At 46.9% G+C, this 20,992-nt stretch overlaps 1 protein-coding gene across 14 annotated transcripts in view; it reads left to right on the top strand.

Annotated features, from left to right (window-relative positions):
* Positions 1 to 244: 244 nt before the first annotated feature.
* The window catches only part of LOC139376041 (zinc finger MYND domain-containing protein 11-like), a 45,464-nt gene continuing 24,716 nt past the window's right edge, over positions 245 to 20,992 (top strand). For 2 of the 14 annotated variants that reach the window (XM_071118147.1, XM_071118144.1), the window contains exons 1-5: positions 274 to 473; positions 4,426 to 4,561; positions 5,676 to 5,835; positions 10,623 to 10,646; positions 10,968 to 11,129. In XM_071118147.1, coding sequence (XP_070974248.1) covers positions 4,431 to 4,561; positions 5,676 to 5,835; positions 10,623 to 10,646; positions 10,968 to 11,129 — 477 coding nt within the window. In that variant the 5' untranslated portion in view covers positions 274 to 473; positions 4,426 to 4,430. Of the gene's footprint in view, positions 474 to 2,025; positions 2,067 to 2,304; positions 2,420 to 4,425; positions 4,562 to 5,675; positions 5,836 to 6,349; positions 6,374 to 10,622; positions 10,647 to 10,849; positions 11,130 to 20,992 lie in introns of those variants that run through there. The other 12 variants (XM_071118146.1, XM_071118143.1, XM_071118145.1 and 9 more) reach the window with 11 other exon arrangements.

Raw genomic sequence — 20,992 nt, 5'->3', positions numbered from 1 at the left:
TTAATACCATTTGTATGTAATTATTTCCTGATATGTTGCAATTTATAAAGCACTTGCAATTGCTATGTAATCTAGTGAGAAGTATTGATCATGTGACAAAATGTTAATTGGTTAAATACCTGTACAGGTGGATATTTTCTTTTTTTCACCATTTGGCCAGATGCCCGTTCTAATACTAAAAATAAATGTACTCTCAAAAGTTGCCTCACAAAAATAACAAAAACAAAAGAGTACGTGTCAAATCGTAATTCCACCACTAGAGTTCTCCTGTGTAAAAATCTGTCCTGCTATTTTAATGTTGGCGCTGTGTTTACCTCTCCCCAATCCTGTGCTGTGTGGCCAGGCCAGCTGGACGTAAACCTGACCATAATTCAGACAGTCTAAACTATCCCGGAAATACAAATGTAAAGTATCTTACATTGAATCCTTTGCGGATTTATACAGTGACATATATTATTAATACTGTAGTGACGGTAAGTTGGACATTTATTTAATATAAAATGTATTACTTAAATTAACATATTACGGTTAGCTAACAGCTAGCTATCTACTGTAGCTGTACCTGTTATGAACATGGCGCGTTCTGAAAACAACGATTCTAACTAACATTCATATTCTGTATACGTTTTGGTAGCTGCTTTGTTACCGTCTAACAACTATATTGTATTTGTCTACGTGGCTAATAAATGCATGTTTGAAAGCGTACGTTAAATAGCTAGGTAGCTGCTACAGAACTGCTTTGCTTTCCAGATCCTGCTAACTAACGTTAGCTAGCTTGCTAACAATTATGTTGTCGAACCAGCTAACTAACGTTTTGACAAGCTTTCTTTGACACTCGCTTTGGAGATTACCCTAACCAAACGTTAGCTAGCTCCCTAGTACTAGCTATCTAGTTAACTATCAAACTGACAACATTAGCCAGCTAGCAAACTGGGAGTGGGAGCTACCAGTTAGCTAGTTTGGTCGTGTGGCCTTGGACGCCTTTGTTGAAATATCCACGGACTGTGCTGAATACTTAATCCGGAAATCAGGCCAGGGATTGGTCTGGGGAAGAGAAGGCACATTTACCCGCCTGCCCCAACTACACTATCAATGTGCGAATAGTTGGTCAGACAAAATTAAAACACAGCCACGAAAAAGCTCATTCATGTATCCAATAAGCTAATCCTGCTGTTTTTTTTTGTTTTGTTTTTACATCTTCAAAATAGCCCATCAGAATTTTCATTCACAGGACCTCTCCTTTAGGATGTCTGTCTCGCATACTATTATTCATGTTGAGTTTGACACGCGTATTAGTGGATTGATTGTTTGGCTAATTTGCCCATACTATATACACAGTAGATATAATTTGTCGGCCTCTGTTGAGCACTGATTGCGTTGTAAAAGTGGAAACAGAGTCACAGCTGGACCTTGAGGAAGACAACATTCATGATTCATAGCTACATTTGATAAACAAAATAATAAAGTTCATCTTATTGCCACTGCTAGACCTACCTTGTATGATTATAAGCTCTGGATTTTGATGATGGGAGTGTTGTGCTCCTGGACACCTAGCAGCCTAATTGATTGGGGAGTGTAGAACCTCTGTAGTCATGACATTATGTAGTGTCAGTCCCTAGACTGGGGTGTGTTCAGGGAGCAGCTGTGAGCGGTTGCTGTTACCTCTGGATGCATCCCAAATGGCACCCTATTCCATATTTAGTGATCTACTTTTAACCAGAATAATCCCCAGTTTACAATTGGCTCATTCATCCCCCTCCTCTCCCCTGTAACTATTCCCCAGGTTGTTGCTGCAAATGAGAATGTGTTCTCAGTCAACTTACCTGGTAAAATAATGGATAGATAAATAAATATGGGGAATATGGTAGAATTTGGGACGCTACCTTTGTAAGGTGGCAGCGGATGTGGAGTTGGAGCACAAAGTAGTGCCCTGGCACCAAGGCACTGGTGACTCTTATTAACACCTACTCTGGTTTGCATTGCATGGGATATCACATCGCTCACTGTCACCTCTACTCCTCTCAGTTCTTATTCACCTTCTCTCAGCAGGCTGCAAGTTAGACATGGTAAGAGACATGATATTACAGTGATTTAGAGTCTGTCGTCAATCCTCAGGTTTGCAAGGAAATTTGATTTTCTTTTTGTGAAATGTTTGCCCCAAGATAAGCCTACTGCGGGAGTGGTATAGGCCTGAAATTGAGATATTCTACTGTCTTGCTAAGGCGTACACATTTAATTAAATGTTTAACAGATGCTCCTCTTTGTTTTCTAAAAAAATATTTTTAAATGTTTTTTTTTTTAAAGGTGTGATTATAAGAAACATAATGTTCTCAAGCTTCCTGTAAAGAGATACTCAACCATTAGGTGGTGGATAAATGAAGACGTCTTCCTAAGGCTGTTTACACCATTGAAAAAAATGGTCAGTTCCAGTCTTAACGGGGTGTCTCTCCCATAGGCACCAATGCAATAGCAGGTTGATCTGGGCTGCTTAGTTTATTGACTATATGAACCATAAAAAATGTGCAAGTGGGATGTCTCCTTCCTCTTCCTTCAACTTCCTCTTGGATTATAGCTGAACTATGCCTCTTTGAGCCTCCAATAGGCTAAAATCTCTTGGTTAGGTTAAGTGTTGAACTATGATTGCTATAGGTTTTTAACTAGAAGGCCTACATTTTTAGAGAAGCGATTCGCTTGCTTAAATCACTTTAAAAAAAATATACATATAAAAATGTAAACTCAATATGTAGGCTTCACGTACAAGATGACATGGTTATTGCAAGCAGTGGATGTGCGAGGCCTTAATTTGTGAAATTTGGCTCACATTTCAATATCACATGCTTTTTAATTTGACTATGACGAATTGAAGCGAAATATGAAGTGGCTACATGATATCTATTTAGGCTCTTTCCTCCTGTCTGGCCCAATGAGGTGCCAAAATGTTCAGTGAACTGGTGTGAACAGTTAGTAAACCGTACACATAATTTTGTCCTTTGGTCTTTAAATGTTAGTTGAACTAAAAAATGTATGGATTCGCATTCTGTTTGTGAAGTCTGTGGACTAACATTAGCATATGGTTAGCTTGGAACAGATGTTTTTTAAATTGACATTTTACATTTCAAAGTAAAAACAAAAATGCTGGAGGACATCTTTTAAGAAGAGTAATGTGCAAAATTGGATTTGAAACAGGCAGGTAGCCTAGTGGTTAGAGCGTTGAGCCAGTCGTTCTGCCCTGAACAAGGCAGTTAACCCACTGTTCCCCGGTAGGCCGTCATTGTAAATAAGAATTTGTTCTTAACTGACTTGCCTAGTTAAAATAAGGTTATTTATTAATAACAGGATGAGGCAAACTGCTATTGTTCCTTTCCTTAAAATCTCTTGGGTAATATTGTATTCCCTCACAGTAGACTTGTTCTATGATAGTTCTGTGAAATGGCACAGCTTTCTTCATTTCTTTTGCAATAACAATTTTTTTTTTTTGGGGGGGGTATTTTGTTTTTCTTCCACTGAATAGCCTAGAATATGGGTAGGCAACCCTCTTCCTGAAGTGCCGCTAATTGCGGCACTCGAGGACTAGGGTTGCCTACCCCGGGCCTGGAATCTAGATGTTGGCCATTTCTACTACAGCTCCCTAAGTGCTGATTCCTGTTACATTGCAGTGTTTAAGGGAATGATAAACAAAGCCCAATAGAACTAGACTTGGCCATACATAATAGTGTATTTTAGGATTACATTTAGCAGACACTCTTATCCATAGCTACTTACAGGAGCAATTGGGGTTAAGTGCCTTTCTCAAGGGCACAGCAGCAGATTTTTCACCTAGTTGGCTCAGGGTGTCTAACCAGCAAATTCTTGGTTACTGGGCCAACGCTCTTAACCGATAGGCTACCTGCTGACCATGGGAAGCCCCCTGTGTCACTCGCATGGTCATTGGAGCTATGTTGTGTAATGGACAATGGACATCTATTAGGCCAGTCAAAGCACGTTTCTGAGGTCTTTCTGACATGGGAATAGACATCGTTTTTGTTGTCTTGATTGGGTTGACCAATCCTGGTCCTGGAAGGCTTTGGAACCTGCAGATTCTTGTTGTTTCTTATCCTGGCTGTTTAAACTAGGAAGATGGTTAAAGGTAGCCCGATGGAACCATCCTGATCGCTGCGTTCACCATTCTGTTGACGTCAGTGAAATAGAATGGTGAACGTAGCGATCAGGATGGTTCCACCAGGCTAGGCTGGAGGTGTAGTTTACCCATGCCCTCTGGGTGGTGCGCCTTGATGAGGATTTCTTCACTTGAGCTGAGAGGGGGAAGAAAAACAACTTTCGCTGTTCATTTCCTGATTTGAAATTGACGCATTCCAAGTATGTTCCGCAGTGTCTCTAGAAGTAGCCTAATGGTTTGAAACATTACTTCTCTCCCATTCCTTGCAGGTGTCATGAATAAAGAGATCATGTCACGTGTGGTGAAGAAGAGGCAGGCGGATCCGAAGGTGGTCCAGTACGTGTGGGCTGCCATTGAGGTCATCCGCAACCAGAAACAAATTGCCAACATGGACAGGATCTCAAAGTAAGTATTCCAGTCATTCTAGTTCTATTCCAAGACGCTTAGAAAGTGGAGACGTCACAAACGCCCCCAAAAATTGTCTTAAATGTTAGTGGAGACACCCGGCCGTTTTGTAGACTAAATGATAAGGTGTCTCCAGTTGTTTACATTTGTGATGCACCTTCTATGCATATTCACTTTCAATACATATTGAGTTTGGATTGATGGATGAATGGTGGTGGGTCTTAGCTACTGCTTTCAGGGTCATGCTTGATCAATAGGTGAAATGGTTTCATCGTTCAATACTTGACATTAAATTCCCTTTGCTTAATGCCATTCAGACCATAAATTATTTCAACCAAGCTATATTGCAGCTTCCATTGTAGCACCTATATTAATATTTGTATTTATTTAGACTGATTTAGGTCCTATTATATTGTTTTATGATTATCTTGTAATATTCTTACAGTCTAATCTAAATTAATTCATGCTGAAACCTATGCCTGATAAGTCCTTATTTTCAGTTAATGGAATAGGAATATGGCTAATTGGAATCCTCTGGCAAACAGAGAGCCTTGGAAGTTGTCCACGAGCAGAATGAATGACACAGAGTGGCTGTTGTCATGGAGATAAAGCGATGAAATTCAATGGCAGGCACTGCTGAACTGTCTTAATGTCTTAAAATACATTTTGTATTTGAATGGATGAGGTGGTGACATTGAGAGTCCAGGAAAATAGAGTTTAATATGAAAATGAAGGCAGTTGGTACAGGAGGGGAGGTTGTGTTATCTCTTTACATTAGATGTGGAAAGACTTAGTCTGTCTGCAGAACATAAAACGGTTGGCGGCACAGTCATTAGTGGTTTTGTCCCAACTAGTCCATGTAATGGGTTGCACTGTGATGATGTGGTGGTCCCAATGCAGGTAGCAATATTTTTCTGGGGGCTAGGCCCTACTTCAAGATTTAAAATTGGATGTCTTTGGCACTCTTGTCTGCTTCTGTTTTGTTCTATTCTTGCCCATTTCCTTGTGAATTGCATATTTGGCAGCTCCTTCTGAGGTGAATGGGTTTATCCTTGGTTGAGTTGTTAGAGAATGCAGGCAGAGGCAGTGATGTTGGTGTGTTGTGCCTATGCAGGTACCTGAGCCGTGTGTTTGGCATGCACCACAAGGAGACAGCCAGGCAGCTGAGTCTGGCAGTGAAGGATGGCCTGGTGGTGGAGACTCTCACTGTGGGCTGTAAGGGCTCCAAGGCCGGCATTGAGCAGGAGGGCTACTGGCTGCCTGGAGACGAGCAGGTAAGAGAGGGGTTTTACCCAGTAGTGATAACCCAAACCCCAGCAGTCCTTGCTGGTTTCTTCATCATCAACACCTATTTCTCCTATCTCCCTCAGCAACACCTCTATGGTTCAGAAGAAAATGTACTTAGTTCAAGGAATTCTCCCTGTTATTCAATGTTTTTACGTCTTTTATTTGTAAGGAGTTGTTTGTATATCTGCTATGCTAGACAACTTAGTAATACTTCAGTCATTCAGAGGTGCTGTGAACTATAGCACTGAATTCAGCATTGATTATAACGACCTGGTGATTCAAGTCATGCTGCTCCCTTACCAATTTGTATGTGAGGCTGACTCGTTAAAGTCATAGGTATGATGACCATGCACACATTCCTTTAGTACTGTAGCTCTGCTATGCACCAAACACACTGGCCCCACACAGTACAGTCAATTTTAGCACTACTCAAAGAGAACTCAATTGACTAGAGCAGCAGGACTTTAAACACTGCTTTCTGGATCACTTGCAATCACACAGGAGCCGAAGGCCGAAGGAAGCAAGGTAAGGGTGGATCGTTGTTTTCTAATTTTTTTAAATCTCAAATTTATTTTACTAACATCATTCCGCTTTAAATCACTTTTGCCACTTCTGCAGCGCAATCTGGGATTTGATGGAATCTTTTTAGAGCTGCATACTCTAACATAAAATCAGACAACAAAAGACTAATTGAATTATCTGTTTAAAAATATGATTTCAAAGGTATTTTCAGTTGTAATGGTTAACCATTTACGTCATAGCCAGTAGTTAGCCAGTAGTTTTAACACGAGAGATGCTGATATTCCATGTGAAAAGCTTCCAGAAAGCCCGGTGTAGCGCTGTCTCGGTGGCCCAATTTCTTGCGGAATGGATCAGTCACTTCCTTTAAATATTTGCTCGCTACTTATCTACACATGTAACGTTGCTTTAAAAACAGCTAAAAAAACTAATAAACATTGCCAGGGTTCCATACAGTGAAAGCTGTTGTCTTCATGGCTTTGTTTGACACATACTTCAAAACAATTCTCCAAAGAGAGAGTCTCTGAAGAAAAGGTTTCAGAATCATAGTAGCACATTTCAATGTCATGTCTTTTGCGTGAAATGACCAGCAACGCCAGCATAGCCGCAGGTTTGTAGCAAGCATATATGATGTGTGTAGTAGATGTAGTTTTGCTGATGGTGGTAGCAGTAGTAACTCCTCAGGGAGGGGTGTGTACCTTCATTCCTCTGTGTGTTATGATCTCTGTGACTCCAGCATGACTTTGGTTTGATGAACAAGGGGGTATGGTGGTGTGTTGTCTATACTATGGTTACATCCCAAATGGACTCATATTCCCTATGTTGTGCACTACTTTTGATCAGGGCCTATGGGGTTCCCTGGTCAAAAGTAGTGCACTATATAGAATAGGGGTCTTTGGGATACAGCCTATTTATGCCTGACTGTCCTTAGAAATGTTAGCTGACTGATTTCATAGGTCAGCATCGCATTTGTATTGTGTATCTGAAGAATGTCGACGTAATTACAGTACATTATGAAGTTCCGTTGTCTCAAGTGCCTGGATTCAATCCAACTGTCATGTTTGTGTCCTTGGAAGTGACCAGGGATTGCATCCCAAATGGCACCCTATTCCCTATATAGTGCACTACTTTTGACCCGGTCCCATAGGGTGCAATTTTAGACGCAAGAATGTTTCTTTCCTCCGCAACAGCAGCAGTATTTGTTGATATTCCTCACCGTTGATCATAAACGTACATGCTGACCAAACCGGCACCGCGCGTGTGTCTGTGTACGCATGCTGGTTTTGTCTATCCACACCAGATGTGTCCATGACGCGCAGGTTAAAATACCAAAACCAACTATATTCATTTGGGGACAGATCAAAACAAATGAAACATTCATGGCCATTTAGGTAGCTTGCTGTTGCTAGCTAATTTGTATTGGGAGACTTTGGGTTGTTATTTTAACTGAAATTCATATGGTCCTTTTTATTTGTTGCTGGATCTTTGTAGAATTCTGACTCATTTTGAGTGTTACAAAATGGTGTGTTCTCTACTCCCGATAATTCATCCACAGATGAAAAGGAGAAACCTAGTTTGTTTTTGGTCAATTTTTTTAATCTTGTTCAGATTTTAGATGGCGGTTGGCAACCAAATTTAAGGTGCATTACCGCCACCAACTGGACTGGAGTGTGGACCTCGTTCATACAGTATTTCAATCACCCACGTGGGTATATGCTTGTAAAAACCAATGAGTAGATGAGAGTGGTGGGACTTGAAGCGCGTCAAGTGCCTAAAATAAAACCTAATTCTATTTTAGCGCCTGGTTATGCAGACGCGCCCAAGCAGTTTGGAAGAAATTATTGAATAACAAGTTTGTGTAAATTTATCTTGCAACACTCGCTCACGCAATATGGCCGGTTTGGTCAGCATGTTAGAGGATCAACCCTTGATAAATACGTTCCAAAGTAAATAGATAATGGACCAAAGTCAGAGTGGATTTAATCCAGGCACGCCCATCGTTATTATTTAGACTCTTCTTGTTTATGATATTCCATATCCTGGTTTGTTCAGTTAATCAGAAGAGAGTGGCAGAATGGCTTGTTGATGGATGTGTTTGAGGTGAAACTCAGTGGGGAAAGCCAAATAGCACCCTTTCCCCTAGTTAAAGCACGACAAGGGCCCATAGCACTCTGGTCAAAAGTAGTGCAATTTTATATATGGAATAGGGTGCCATTTGGGACACATACAGTGTCTTCATGTCTGGCCTTAGCTAGTAGCTTCATGGTTATGTATTGGGAATGCAGGGAGGGCAGTGTGGCCTGTATTTGTAATGATCTCTACAGCTCTCCTGAGAGGAATGGGTATGTGGTGTGTCTATAGGGAGGTTGGCTCAGCTAGCCTGCTGCAGTGCAGAGTGCTGGTGCCTGCATAATGTCACCCTATTCCCTATATAGTTCACTCCTTTTGACCCGGGCCCATAAGGTTCTGGTAAAAGGTAGTGCACTATGTAAGGAATGCTATTTAAGATGGATCCCCAGGCTGGCTTATGTAATAGATGGACCTGTGCTTCCAGGCACATCTCTGCTCAGCCTGCTTTCTCTCTGCCTGGCGTGTCCCAGCTTGAGACTCTTGACAGTGTTATTGGGGTTGGGAGACAGCATGAGCCAAACTGGGTCGGCCCTACGGGTACTAGCTAGCACCTCCCCTCACAACCCGTCTGCTTTTGTTGACCGTTTTAGACAAGGCTCATTCTCCCTCCTAAAAGTTCCCCCTCTGCTGTTTTAGGGGGTCAATTATAAAAATTCGACAAAATAGATAGAATTGCTTTGGTTAACAATGTCAATAACGTATGATATATTTGTATAAAAAAAATGTTATAACTCTCCCTTGTGTTATTATACATGTGCAACAGCCTTTTGTTACTTGAGGATGTTGGATGTCCTTCACTTGATTTCATCTCTGCAATAACCACCACACTGTAACATCATGCCAGTGTGGTGGGGATATTTAACACTCCAAGTGAGGTAGGCAATGTTACACTGTAGGAAGCATCATCAGACAGTGCTTCCCCATAGGCCTCACCCTTTTCATTCAGAATACAATAGGACAGGGACACGGCATGGACCGTGAAGTACCCTTCTACACTTGACTGTGCAGTGGAACTGGGCCAGGCACATCTAGAAGGGCTGAACACCACCAACAGACTAGGTCTCAACTGGAAAGAGCCATCCAAAATAGCCCTGGACAGGAAAAGATATGGAGAGACCTTGTGGAGGCCTTGGTGGGGTGAGGCCTAAATAAAAATGATTTGCCTCTGGCAGAGCTTGCTTTACATCAGGCTCTCCCTCTAGGCTGGCAGTGGCACTGCTGCGTCTATGCACTGTCCTTTTGTCCTTTATGACTATTTATGGCTCTGTGTGTTAGTTTGGGCTCCTCCTCTCTGCTCCCCTGTGATGGAGTGCTCTCCAGCTCACTAGGTTTAAACAGAGCATGTGCAACAGAGGCTGGATAGAGTTGGAGGGAAGGACACAAGGATTCTGCACTGATGGAGTGTCGTAGGTTAGGTTGTCCTGTGTTAACCACCTCAACTAGGATGTTTTTATTCCTTCATCTGAAAGAAAGGGTTTTGTGGGAAGGTGTAGGCTAGTTGCAATAATACGTCCTTATTCACTTCCTTTACCACTCCAGACTATGAGGAGGTTGTTGGTTTGAATCCCAGGCAGGCAGATGGTTTCTAGCTCTATGTGTGAAACCTGTAACTAGACTATAGTAAATCATGAGTAATGCTTTGAGCAGCAGGTTCAGGTTGGCAGGAATTTCCCCCACCCTTCCTGAGCTTCCATCAGCCTTTCATGCATGCACGGCCACATCAGGGTTTAATATGAACTTTGGTTGCTTCCTAAATGGCACCCTATTCCCTTTATAGTGCACTACTTTAGACCAAAGCCCACCAGGGCTCTTGTCAAAAGTTGGGCACTATATAGGGAATAGGGTGCCATTTGGGAGGCATACTTCATCTAGCCTCAGAACACAGAGAGGGCGAAATATCTTAGATATGTGTGCTAATAATTACATTCCAGGAAGCAAGCGTTTCCGCAATGGTCATACATCAGCCTTAGGCCTGTAATACTCTCATCCTTCCTTCCCAAGAGGTTTATTTAAGAGATTGCCCTTTAAATAATTGGCTTGCACAGGGGTTATGCTACACAATCCACTGTACGTACACTGTTTATTTGCTAGTTAATTAATCAATGATGGGGGTGTTTGATTGCAGACGGAGAGCGAGCCGCAGGAGGAGGTCAGTCAGAATTCACTAACTAAACATTCTATAACTGTTGTTGTGAGATAATGTTTGTATAGGCTACCAGTAAAAACGTTTTTATTTAACATTTATTTATACAGGAAGTCCAATTGAGGTCAGAAGACCTCTTTTCCAAGGGCGACCTGGATATAAGATAAATATGCATAGATCAAAGAACTGTGATGTGTGTTGTGGAACAGCTGGTGAAGTGGGTCCAGGAGTGGCCCCCTGGCTGGGGGTGTAGACTAGTCTCCAGCAGCCCAGCCGTCAGGTCGGTGCGGAGGGGGGGCACCGATCACTGTGCTCCGTATGTTTCAGGAATGGGAGGCAGAGAGCCACGACTGGTATTGCTTCGAGTGCCACCTGCCCGGAGACGTGCTGGTGTGTGACAACTGCTTTCGTGTCTATCACCTCAAATGCCTGTCTGACGAGTACAAGCCCCGGGACAGCGGATCCAACTGGCAGTGTGTGGTGTGCAGGGTAGGTATTCCATGTTAGTCTGCTGGTGCTGTCTAGCCTATGTCTGGGTGTAGGCTATATAGTACCTTTTAATGTATTATCTAGGCCCATAATTGATCATGCTGTTTTTCACTTATTAGATAAATATTATTATTTTCATGGGACCAGTACCATCCCTGTGACCTGTCCTGTCTTCTGCGTCTGGTCTGTTCTGTCTCCTTCTTGTCTGCTCTCCTGTCCTGTCTGCTCTGTCTCCTGTCATGTCTTCTCTGTCTCCTGTTCTGTCTCCTGTCCTGTCTGCTCTGTCTCCCCTCATGTATTCTATGTCTCCTGTTCTGTCTGCTCTGTCTCCTGTTCTGTCTGCTCTGTCTCCTGTTCTGTCTGCTCTGTCTCCTGTCATGTCTTCTCTGTCTCCTGTCATGTCTTCTCTGTCTCCTGTCATGTCTTCTCTGTCTCCTGTCATGTCTTCTCTGTCTCCTGTCATGTCTTCTCTGTCTCCTGTACTGTCTGCTCTCCTTCTTGTCTGCTCTGTCTCCTGTCTTGTCTGCTCTCCTTCTTGTCTTCTCTGTCTCCTGTTCCTGTCTGCTCTGTCTCCTGTCTTGTCTGCTCTGTCTCCTTCTCTGTCTGCTCTGTCTCCTGCTCTGTCTGCTCTGTCTCCTGCTCTGTCTGCACTGTCTCCTGTTCTGTCTGCTCTGTCTCCTGTTCTGTCTGCTCTGTCTCCTCTCCTGTCTGCTCTGTCTCCTGTCTTGTCTGCTCTCCTTCTTGTCTGCTCTGTCTCCTGTCTTGTCTGCTCTCCTTCTTGTCTGCTCTGTCTCCTGTCTTGTCTGCTCTGTCTCCTGTCTTGTCTGCTCTGTCTCCTGTTCTGTCTGCTCTGTCTCCTGTTCTTTCTGCTCTGTCTCCTGTTCTGTCTGCTCTGTCTCCTGTCTGCTCTGTCTCTGTCTGTCTTGTCTGCTCTGTCTCCTGTTCTGTCTCCTGTTCTTTCTGCTCTGTCTCCTGTTCTTTCTGCTCTGTCTCCTGTTCTGTCTGCTCTGTCTCCTGTTCTGTCTGCTCTGTCTCTTGTCTGCTCTGTCTCCTGTTCTGTCTGCTCTGTCTCCTGTTCTTTCTGCTCTGTCTCCTGTTCTGTCTGCTCTGTCTCCTGTCCTGTCTGCTCTGTCTCTTGTCTGCTCTGTCTCTTGTCTGCTCTGTCTCCTGTCTTGTCTGCTCTCCTTCTTGTCTGCTCTGTCTCCTGTCTTCTCTGTCTCCTGTTCCTGTCTGCTCTGTCTCCTGTTCTGTCTCCTGTCCTATCTGCTCTCCTTCTTGTCTGCTCTCCTTCTTGTCTGCTCTGTCTCCTGTCTTGTCTGCTCTCCTTCTTGTCTGCTCTGTCTCCTGTCTTGTCTGCTCTGTCTCCTGTTCTGTCTGCTCTGTCTCCTGTTCTGTCTGCTCTGTCTCCTGTCCTGTCTGCTCTCCTTCTTGTCTGCTCTGTCTCCTGTCCTGTCTGCTCTGTCTCCTGTCCTGTCTGCTCTCCTTCTTGTCTCTGCTCTGTCTCCTGTCCTGTCTGCTCTGTCTCTTGTCTGCTCTGTTTCCTGTCTTGTCTGCTCTCCTTCTTGTCTGCTCTGTCTCCTGTCGTGTCTGCTCTGTCTCCTGTCCTGTCTGCTCTGTCTCCTGTCCTGTCTGCTCTGTCTCTTGTCTGCTCTGTCTCCTGTTCTGTCTGCTCTGTCTCCTGTTCTGTCTGCTCTGTCTCCTGTCCTGTCTGCTCTCCTTCTTGTCTGCTCTGTCTCCTGTCCTGTCTGCTCTGTCTCCTGTCCTGTCTGCTCTCCTTCTTGTCTGCTCTGTCTCCTGTCCTGTCTGCTCTGTGTCTTGTCTGCTCTGTTTCCTGTCTTGTCTGCTCTCCTTCTTGTCTGCTCTGTCTCCTGTCCTGTCTGCTCTGTCTCCTGTCCTGTCTGCTCTGTCTCCTGTCCTGTCTGCTCTGTCTCTTGTCTGCTCTGTCTCCTGTTCTGTCTGCTCTTTCTCCTGTTCTGTCTGCTCTGTGTCCTGTCCTATCTGCTCTCGTTCTTGTCTGCTCTGTCTCCTGTCCTGTCTGCTCTGTCTCCTGTCCTGTCTGCTCTGTCTCCTGTCCTGTCTGCTCTGTCTCTTGTCTGCTCTGTCTCCTGTTCTGTCTGCTCTGTCTCCTGTTCTGTCTGCTCTGTCTCCTGTCCTGTCTGCTCTCCTTCTTGTCTGCTCTGTCTCCTGTCCTGTCTGCTCTGTCTCCTGTCCTGTCTGCTCTCCTTCTTGTCTGCTCTGTCTCCTGTCCTGTCTGCTCTGTCTCTTGTCTGCTCTGTCTCCTGTACTGTCTGCTCTCCTTCTTGTCTGCTCTGTCTCCTGTCTTGTCTGCTCTCCTTCTTGTCTTCTCTGTCTCCTGTTCCTGTCTGTCTGTCTCCTGTCTTGTCTGTCTGCTCTGTCTCCTGTCTCCTGCTCTGTCTGCTCTGTCTCCTGCTCTGTCTGCTCTGTCTCCTGCTCTGTCTGCTCTGTCTCCTGTTCTGTCTGCTCTGTCTCCTGTTCTGTCTGCTCTGTCTCCTGTCTGCTCTGTCTCCTGTCTTGTCTGCTCTCCTTCTTGTCTGCTCTGTCTCCTGTCTTCTCTGTCTCCTGTTCCTGTCTGCTCTGTCTCCTGTTCTATCTGCTCTCCTTCTTGTCTGCTCTGTCTCCTGTCTTGTCTGCTCTCCTTCTTGTCTGCTCTGTCTCCTGTCTTGTCTGCTCTGTCTCCTGTCTTGTCTGCTCTGTCTCCTGTCTTGTCTGCTCTGTCTCCTGTTCTGTCTGCTCTGTCTCCTGTTCTGTCTGCTCTGTCTCCTGTTCTGTCTGCTCTGTCTCCTGTTCTGTCTGCTCTGTCTCCTGTTCTGTCTGCTCTGTCTCTTGTCTGCTCTGTCTCCTGTCTTGTCTGCTCTGTCTCCTGTCTTGTCTGCTCTGTCTCCTGTTCTTTCTGCTCTGTCTCCTGTTCTTTCTGCTCTGTCTCCTGTTCTTTCTGCTCTGTCTCCTGTTCTGTCTGCTCTGTCTCCTGTCTTGTCTGCTCTGTCTCCTGCTCTGTCTGCACTGTCTCCTGTTCTGTCTGCACTGTCTCCTGTTCTGTCTGCTCTGTCTCCTGTTCTGTCTGCTCTGTCTCCTGTTCTGTCTGCTCTGTCTCCTGTCCTGTCTGCTCTGTCTCCTGTCTTGTCTGCTCTCCTTCTTGTCTGCTCTGTCTCCTGTCTTCTCTGTCTCCTGTTCCTGTCTGCTCTGTCTCCTGTTCTATCTGCTCTGTCTCCTGTCTTCTCTGTCTCCTGTTCCTGTCTGCTCTGTCTCCTGTTCTATCTGCTCTCCTTCTTGTCTGCTCTGTCTCCTGTCTTGTCTGCTCTCCTTCTTGTCTGCTCTGTCTCCTGTTCTGTCTGCTCTGTCTCCTGTTCTGTCTGCTCTGTCTCCTGTCCTGTCTGCTCTCCTTCTTGTCTGCTCTGTCTTCTGTCCTGTCTGCTCTGTCTCCTGTCCTGTCTGCTCTCCTTCTTGTCTGCTCTGTCTCCTGTCCTGTCTGCTCTGTCTCTTGTCTGCTCTGTTTCCTGTCTTGTCTGCTCTGTTTCCTGTCTTGTCTGATCTCTCCTGTCGTGTCTGCTCTGTCTCCTGTCCTGTCTGCTCTGTCTCCTGTCCTGTCTGCTCTGTCTCTTGTCTGCTCTGTCTCCTGTTCTGTCTGCTCTGTCTCCTGTCCTGTCTGCTCTCCTTCCTGTCTGCTCTGTCTCCTGTCCTGTCTGCTCTGTCTCCTGTCCTGTCTGCTCTCCTTCTTGTCTGCTCTGTCTCCTGTACTGTCTGCTCTCCTTCTTGTCTGCTCTGTCTCCTGTCTTGTCTGCTCTCCTTCTTGTCTTCTCTGTCTCCTGTTCCTGTCTGCTCTGTCTCCTGTCTTGTCTGCTCTGTCTCCTGCTCTGTCTGCTCTGTCTCCTGCTCTGTCTGCTCTGTCTCCTGCTCTGTCTGCTCTGTCTCCTGCTCTGTCTGCTCTGTCTCCTGCTCTGTCTGCTCTGTCTCCTGTTCTGTCTGCTCTGTCTCCTGTCCTGTCTGCTCTGTCTCCTGTCTTGTCTGCTCTCCTTCTTGTCTGCTCTGTCTCCTGTCTTCTCTGTCTCCTGTTCCTGTCTGCTCTGTCTCCTGTTCTATCTGCTCTCCTTCTTGTCTGCTCTGTCTCCTGTCTTGTCTGCTCTCCTTCTTGTCTGCTCTGTCTCCTGTCTTGTCTGCTCTGTCTCCTGTCTTGTCTGCTCTGTCTCCTGTTCTGTCTGCTCTGTCTCCTGTTCTGTCTGCTCTGTCTCTTGTCTGCTCTGTCTCCTGTCTTGTCTGCTCTGTCTCCTGTTCTTTCTGCTCTGTCTCCTGTTCTTTCTGCTCTGTCTCCTGTTCTTTCTGCTCTGTCTCCTGTTCTTTCTGCTCTGTCTCCTGTTCTGTCTGCTCTGTCTCCTGTCTTGTCTGCTCTGTCTCCTGCTCTGTCTGCTCTGTCTCCTGCTCTGTCTGCACTGTCTCCTGTTCTGTCTGCTCTGTCTCCTGTTCTGTCTGCTCTGTCTCCTGTTCTGTCTGCTCTGTCTCCTGTCCTGTCTGCTCTGTCTCCTGTCTTGTCTGCTCTCCTTCTTGTCTGCTCTGTCTCCTGTCTTCTCTGTCTCCTGTTCCTGTTTGCTCTGTCTCCTGTTCTATCTGCTCTGTCTCCTGTCTCCTGTTCCTGTCTGCTCTGTCTCCTGTTCTATCTGCTCTTTCTGCTCTGTCTCCTGTCTTGTCTGTCTGCTCTGTCTCCTGTCTTGTCTGCTCTGTCTCCTGTTCTGTCTGCTCTGTCTCCTGCTCTGTCTGCACTGTCTCCTGTTCTGTCTGCTCTGTCTCCTGTCCTGTCTGCTCTGTCTCCTGTCTTGTCTGCTCTCCTTCTTGTCTGCTCTGTCTCCTGTCTTCTCTGCTCTGTCTGCTCTGTCTCCTGTTCTATCTGCTCTCCTTCTGTCTGCTCTGTCTCCTGTCTTGTCTGCTCTCCTCTGTCTGCTCTGTCTCCTGTCTTGTCTGCTCTGTCTCCTGTTCTGTCTGCTCTGTCTCCTGTTCTGTCTGCTCTGTCTCCTGTCCTGTCTGCTCTCCTTCTTGTCTGCTCTGTCTCCTGTCCTGTCTGCTCTGTCTCCTGTCCTGTCTGCTCTCCTTCTTGTCTGCTCTGTCTCCTGTCCTGTCTGCTCTGTCTCTTGTCTGCTCTGTTTCCTGTCTTGTCTGCTCTCCTTCTTGTCTGCTCTCTCCTGTCCTGTCTGCTCTGTCTCCTGTCCTGTCTGCTCTGTCTCCTGTCCTGTCTGCTCTGTCTCTTGTCTGCTCTGTCTCCTGTTCTGTCTGCTCTGTCTCCTGTTCTGTCTGCTCTGTCTCCTGTCCTGTCTGCTCTCCTTCTTGTCTGCTCTGTCTCCTGTCCTGTCTGCTCTGTCTCCTGTCCTGTCTGCTCTCCTTCTTGTCTGCTCTGTCTCCTGTACTGTCTGCTCTCCTTCTTGTCTGCTCTGTCTCCTGTCTTGTCTGCTCTCCTTCTTGTCTTCTCTGTCTCCTGTTCCTGTCTGCTCGCTCTCCTTCTTGTCTTCTCTGTCTCCTGTTCCTGTCTGCTCTGTCTCCTGTCTTGTCTGCTCTGTCTCCTGTCTTGTCTGCTCTGTCTCCTGCTCTGTCTGCTCTGTCTCCTGCTCTGTCTGCTCTGTCTCCTGTTCTGTCTGCTCTGTCTCCTGTTCTGTCTGCTCTGTCTCCTGTCCTGTCTGCTCTGTCTCCTGTCTTGTCTGCTCTCCTTCTTGTCTGCTCAGTCTCCTGTCTTCTCTGTCTCCTGTTCCTGTCTGCTCTGTCTCCTGTTCTATCTGCTCTCCTTCTTGTCTGCTCTGTCTCCTGTCTTGTCTGCTCTCCTTCTTGTCTGCTCTGTCTCCTGTCTTGTCTGCTCTGTCTCCTGTCTTGTCTGCTCTGTCTCCTGTCTTGTCTGCTCTGTCTCCTGTTCTGTCTGCTCTGTCTCTTGTCTGCTCTGTCTCCTGTCTTGTCTGCTCTGTCTCCTGTCTTGTCTGCTCTGTCTCCTGTTCTATCTGCTCTGTCTCCTGTTCTTTCTGCTCTGTCTCCTGTTCTTTCTGCTCTGTCTCCTGTTCTTTCTGCTCTGTCTCCTGTTCTGTCTGCTCTGTCTCCTGTCCTGTCTGCTCTGTCTCCTGTCTTGTCTGCTCTGTCTCCTGCTCTGTCTGCTCTGTCTCCTGCTCTGTCTGCACTGTCTCCTGTTCTGTCTGCTCTGTCTCCTGTTCTGTCTGCTCTGTCTCCTGTTCTGTCTGCTCTGTCTCCTGTTCTGTCTGCTCTGTCTCCTGTCCTGTCTGCTCTGTCTCCTGTCTTGTCTGCTCTCCTTCTTGTCTGCTCTGTCTCCTGTCTTCTCTGTCTCCTGTTCCTGTTTGCTCTATCTGCTCTGTCTCCTGTCTTCTCTGTCTCCTGTTCCTGTCTGCTCTGTCTCCTGTTCTATCTGCTCTCCTTCTTGTCTGCTCTGTCTCCTGTCTTGTCTGCTCTCCTTCTTGTCTGCTCTGTCTCCTGTCTTGTCTGCTCTGTCTCCTGTTCTGTCTGCTCTGTCTCCTGTTCTGTCTGCTCTGTCTCCTGTCCTGTCTGCTCTCCTTCTTGTCTGCTCTGTCTCCTGTCCTGTCTGCTCTCCTTCTTGTCTGCTCTGTCTCTTGTCTGCTCTGTTTCCTGTCTTGTCTGCTCTCCTTCTTGTCTGCTCTGTCTCCTGTCGTGTCTGCTCTGTCTCCTGTCCTGTCTGCTCTGTCTCCTGTCCTGTCTGCTCTGTCTCTTGTCTGCTCTGTCTCCTGTTCTGTCTGCTCTGTCTCCTGTTCTGTCTGCTCTGTCTCCTGTCCTATCTGCTCTCGTTCTTGTCTGCTCTGTCTCCTGTCCTGTCTGCTCTGTCTCCTGTCCTGTCTGCTCTTTGTCTTGTCTGCTCTGTTTCCTGTCTTGTCTGCTCTCCTTCTTGTCTGCTCTGTCTCCTGTCCTGTCTGCTCTTTGTCTTGTCTGCTCTGTTTCCTGTCTTGTCTGCTCTCCTTCTTGTCTGCTCTGTCTCCTGTTCTGTCTGCTCTGTCTCCTGTTCTGTCTGCTCTGTCTCCTGTTCTGTCTGCTCTGTGTCCTGTCCTATCTGCTCTCGTTCTTGTCTGCTCTGTCTCCTGTCCTGTCTGCTCTGTCTCCTGTCCTGTCTGCTCTGTCTCCTGTCCTGTCTGCTCTGTCTCCTGTCCTGTCTGCTCTGTCTCTTGTCTGCTCTGTCTCCTGTTCTGTCTGCTCTGTCTCCTGTTCTGTCTGCTCTGTCTCCTGTCCTGTCTGCTCTCCTTCTTGTCTGCTCTGTCTCCTGTCCTGTCTGCTCTGTCTCCTGTCCTGTCTGCTCTCCTTCTTGTCTGCTCTGTCTCCTGTCCTGTCTGCTCTGTCTCTTGTCTGCTCTGTCTCCTGTACTGTCTGCTCTCCTTCTTGTCTGCTCTGTCTCCTGTCTTGTCTGCTCTCCTGTCTCCTGTCTGTCTGCTCTGTCTCTCCTGTCTGCTCTGTCTGCTCTGTCTGCTCTGTGCTCTGTCTGCTCTGTCTCCTGCTCTGTCTGCTCTGTCTCCTGCTCTGTCTGCTCTGTCTCCTGCTCTGTCTGCTCTGTCTCCTGCTCTGTCTGCTCTGCTGTTCTGTCTGCTCTGTCTCCTGTCCTGTCTGCTCTGTCTCCTGTTCTGTCTGCTCTCCTTCTTGTCTGCTCTGTCTCCTGTCTTCTCTGTCTCCTGTTCCTGTCTGCTCTGTCTCCTGTTCTCTCTGCTCTCCTTCTTGTCTGCTCTGTCTCCTGTCTTGTCTGCTCTCCTTCTTGTCTGCTCTGTCTCCTGTCTTGTCTGCTCTGTCTCCTGTCTTGTCTGCTCTGTCTCCTGTTCTGTCTGCTCTGTCTCCTGTTCTGTCTGCTCTGTCTCCTGTTCTGTCTGCTCTGTCTCTGTTCTGTCTGCTCTGTCTCCTGTTCTGTCTGCTCTGTCCTGTCTGCTCTGTCTGCTCTGTCTGCTCTGTCTCCTGTCTTGTCTGCTCTGTCTCCTGTTCTTTCTGCTCTGTCTCCTGTTCTTTCTGCTCTGTTCTGTCTGCTCTGTCTCCTGTTCTCTGTCTGTCTCCTGTCTTTTCTGCTCTGTCTCCTGTCTGTCTGCTCTGTCTCCTTCTCTGTCTGCACTGTCTCCTGTTCTGCTCTGCTCTGTCTCCTGTTCTGTTCTGCTCTGTCTCCTGTTCTGTCTGCTCTGTCTCCTGTCCTGTCTGCTCTGTCTCCTGTCTTGTCTGCTCTCCTTCTTGTCTGCTCTGTCTCCTGTCTTCTCTGTCTCCTGTTCCTGTCTGCTCTGTCTCCTGTTCTATCTGCTCTGTCTCCTGTCTTCTCTGTCTCCTGTTCCTGTCTGCTCTGTCTCCTGTTCTATCTGCTCTCCTTCTTGTCTGCTCTGTCTCCTGTCTTGTCTGCTCTCCTTCTTGTCTGCTCTGTCTCCTGTCTGTCTGCTCTGTCTCCTGTTCTGTCTGCTCTGTCTCCTGTTCTTTCTGCTCTGTCTCCTGTTCTGTCTGCTCTGTCTCCTGTCCTGTCTGCTCTGTCTCCTGTTCTGTCTGCTCTGTCTCCTGTTCTTTCTGCTCTGTCTCCTGTTCTGTCTGCTCTGTCTCTGTTCTGTCTGCTCTGTCTCCTGTTCTGTCTGCTCTGTCTCCTGTTCTGTCTGCTCTGTCTCCTGTTCTGTCTGCTCTGTCTCCTGTTCTGTCTGCTCTGTCTCCTGTCCTGTCTGCTCTGTCTCTTGTCTGCTCTGTCTCCTGTCTTGTCTGCTCTCCTTCTTGTCTGCTCTGTCTCCTGTCTCTCTGTCTCCTGTTCCTGTCTGCTCTGTCTCCTGTTCTGTCTGCTCTCCTTCTTGTCTGCTCTCCTTCTTGTCTGCTCTGTCTCCTGTCTTGTCTGCTCTCCTTCTTGTCTGCTCTGTCTCCTGTTCTGTCTGCTCTGTCTCCTGTTCTGTCTGCTCTGTCTCCTGTTCTGTCTGCTCTGTCTCCTGTCCTGTCTGCTCTCCTTCTTGTCTGCTCTGTCTCCTGTCCTGTCTGCTCTGTCTCCTGTCCTGTCTGCTCTCCTTCTGTCTGCTCTGTCCCCTGTCCTGTCTGCTCTGTCTCCTGTCCTGTCTGCTCTGTCTCCTGTCCTATCTGCTCTGCTCTGTCTGCTCTGTCTCCTGTCTTCTCTGTCTCCTGTTCCTGTCTGCTCTGTCTCCTGTTCTGTCTGCTCTCCTTCTTGTCTGCTCTGTCTCCTGTCTTGTCTGCTCTCCTTCTTGTCTGCTCTGTCTCCTGTCTTGTCTGCTCTGTCTCCTGTCTTGTCTGCTCTGTCTCCTGTCTTGTCTGCTCTGTCTCCTGTCTTGTCTGCTCTGTCTCCTGTTCTGTCTGCTCTGTCTCTTGTCTGCTCTGTCTCCTGTCTTGTCTGCTCTGTCTCCTGTCTTGTCTGCTCTGTCTCCTGTTCTTTCTGCTCTGTCTCCTGTTCTTTCTGCTCTGTCTCCTGTTCTTTCTGCTCTGTCTCCTGTTCTTTCTGCTCTGTCTCCTGTTCTGTCTGCTCTGTCTCCTGTTCTGTCTGCTCTGTCTCCTGTCTTGTCTGCTCTGTCTCCTGCTCTGTCTGCTCTGTCTCCTGCTCTGTCTGCACTGTCTCCTGTTCTGTCTGCTCTGTCTCCTGTTCTGTCTGCTCTGTCTCCTGTTCTGTCTGCTCTGTCTCCTGTTCTGTCTGCTCTGTCTCCTGTCCTGTCTGCTCTGTCTCCTGTCTTGTCTGCTCTCCTTCTTGTCTGCTCTGTCTCCTGTCTTCTCTGTCTCCTGTTCCTGTCTGCCCTGTCTGCTCTGTCTCCTGTCTTCTCTGTCTCCTGTCCTGTCTCTCTGTCTCCTGTTCTATCTGCTCTCCTTCTTGTCTGCTCTGTCTCCTGTCTTGTCTGCTCTCCTTCTTGTCTGCTCTGTCT

Source organism: Oncorhynchus clarkii, chromosome 20 (assembly GCF_045791955.1).
Source record: "Oncorhynchus clarkii lewisi isolate Uvic-CL-2024 chromosome 20, UVic_Ocla_1.0, whole genome shotgun sequence".
Lineage (NCBI taxonomy): Eukaryota > Metazoa > Chordata > Actinopteri > Salmoniformes > Salmonidae > Oncorhynchus > Oncorhynchus clarkii.
This window is presented reverse-complemented; position numbering and strand designations above follow the sequence as displayed.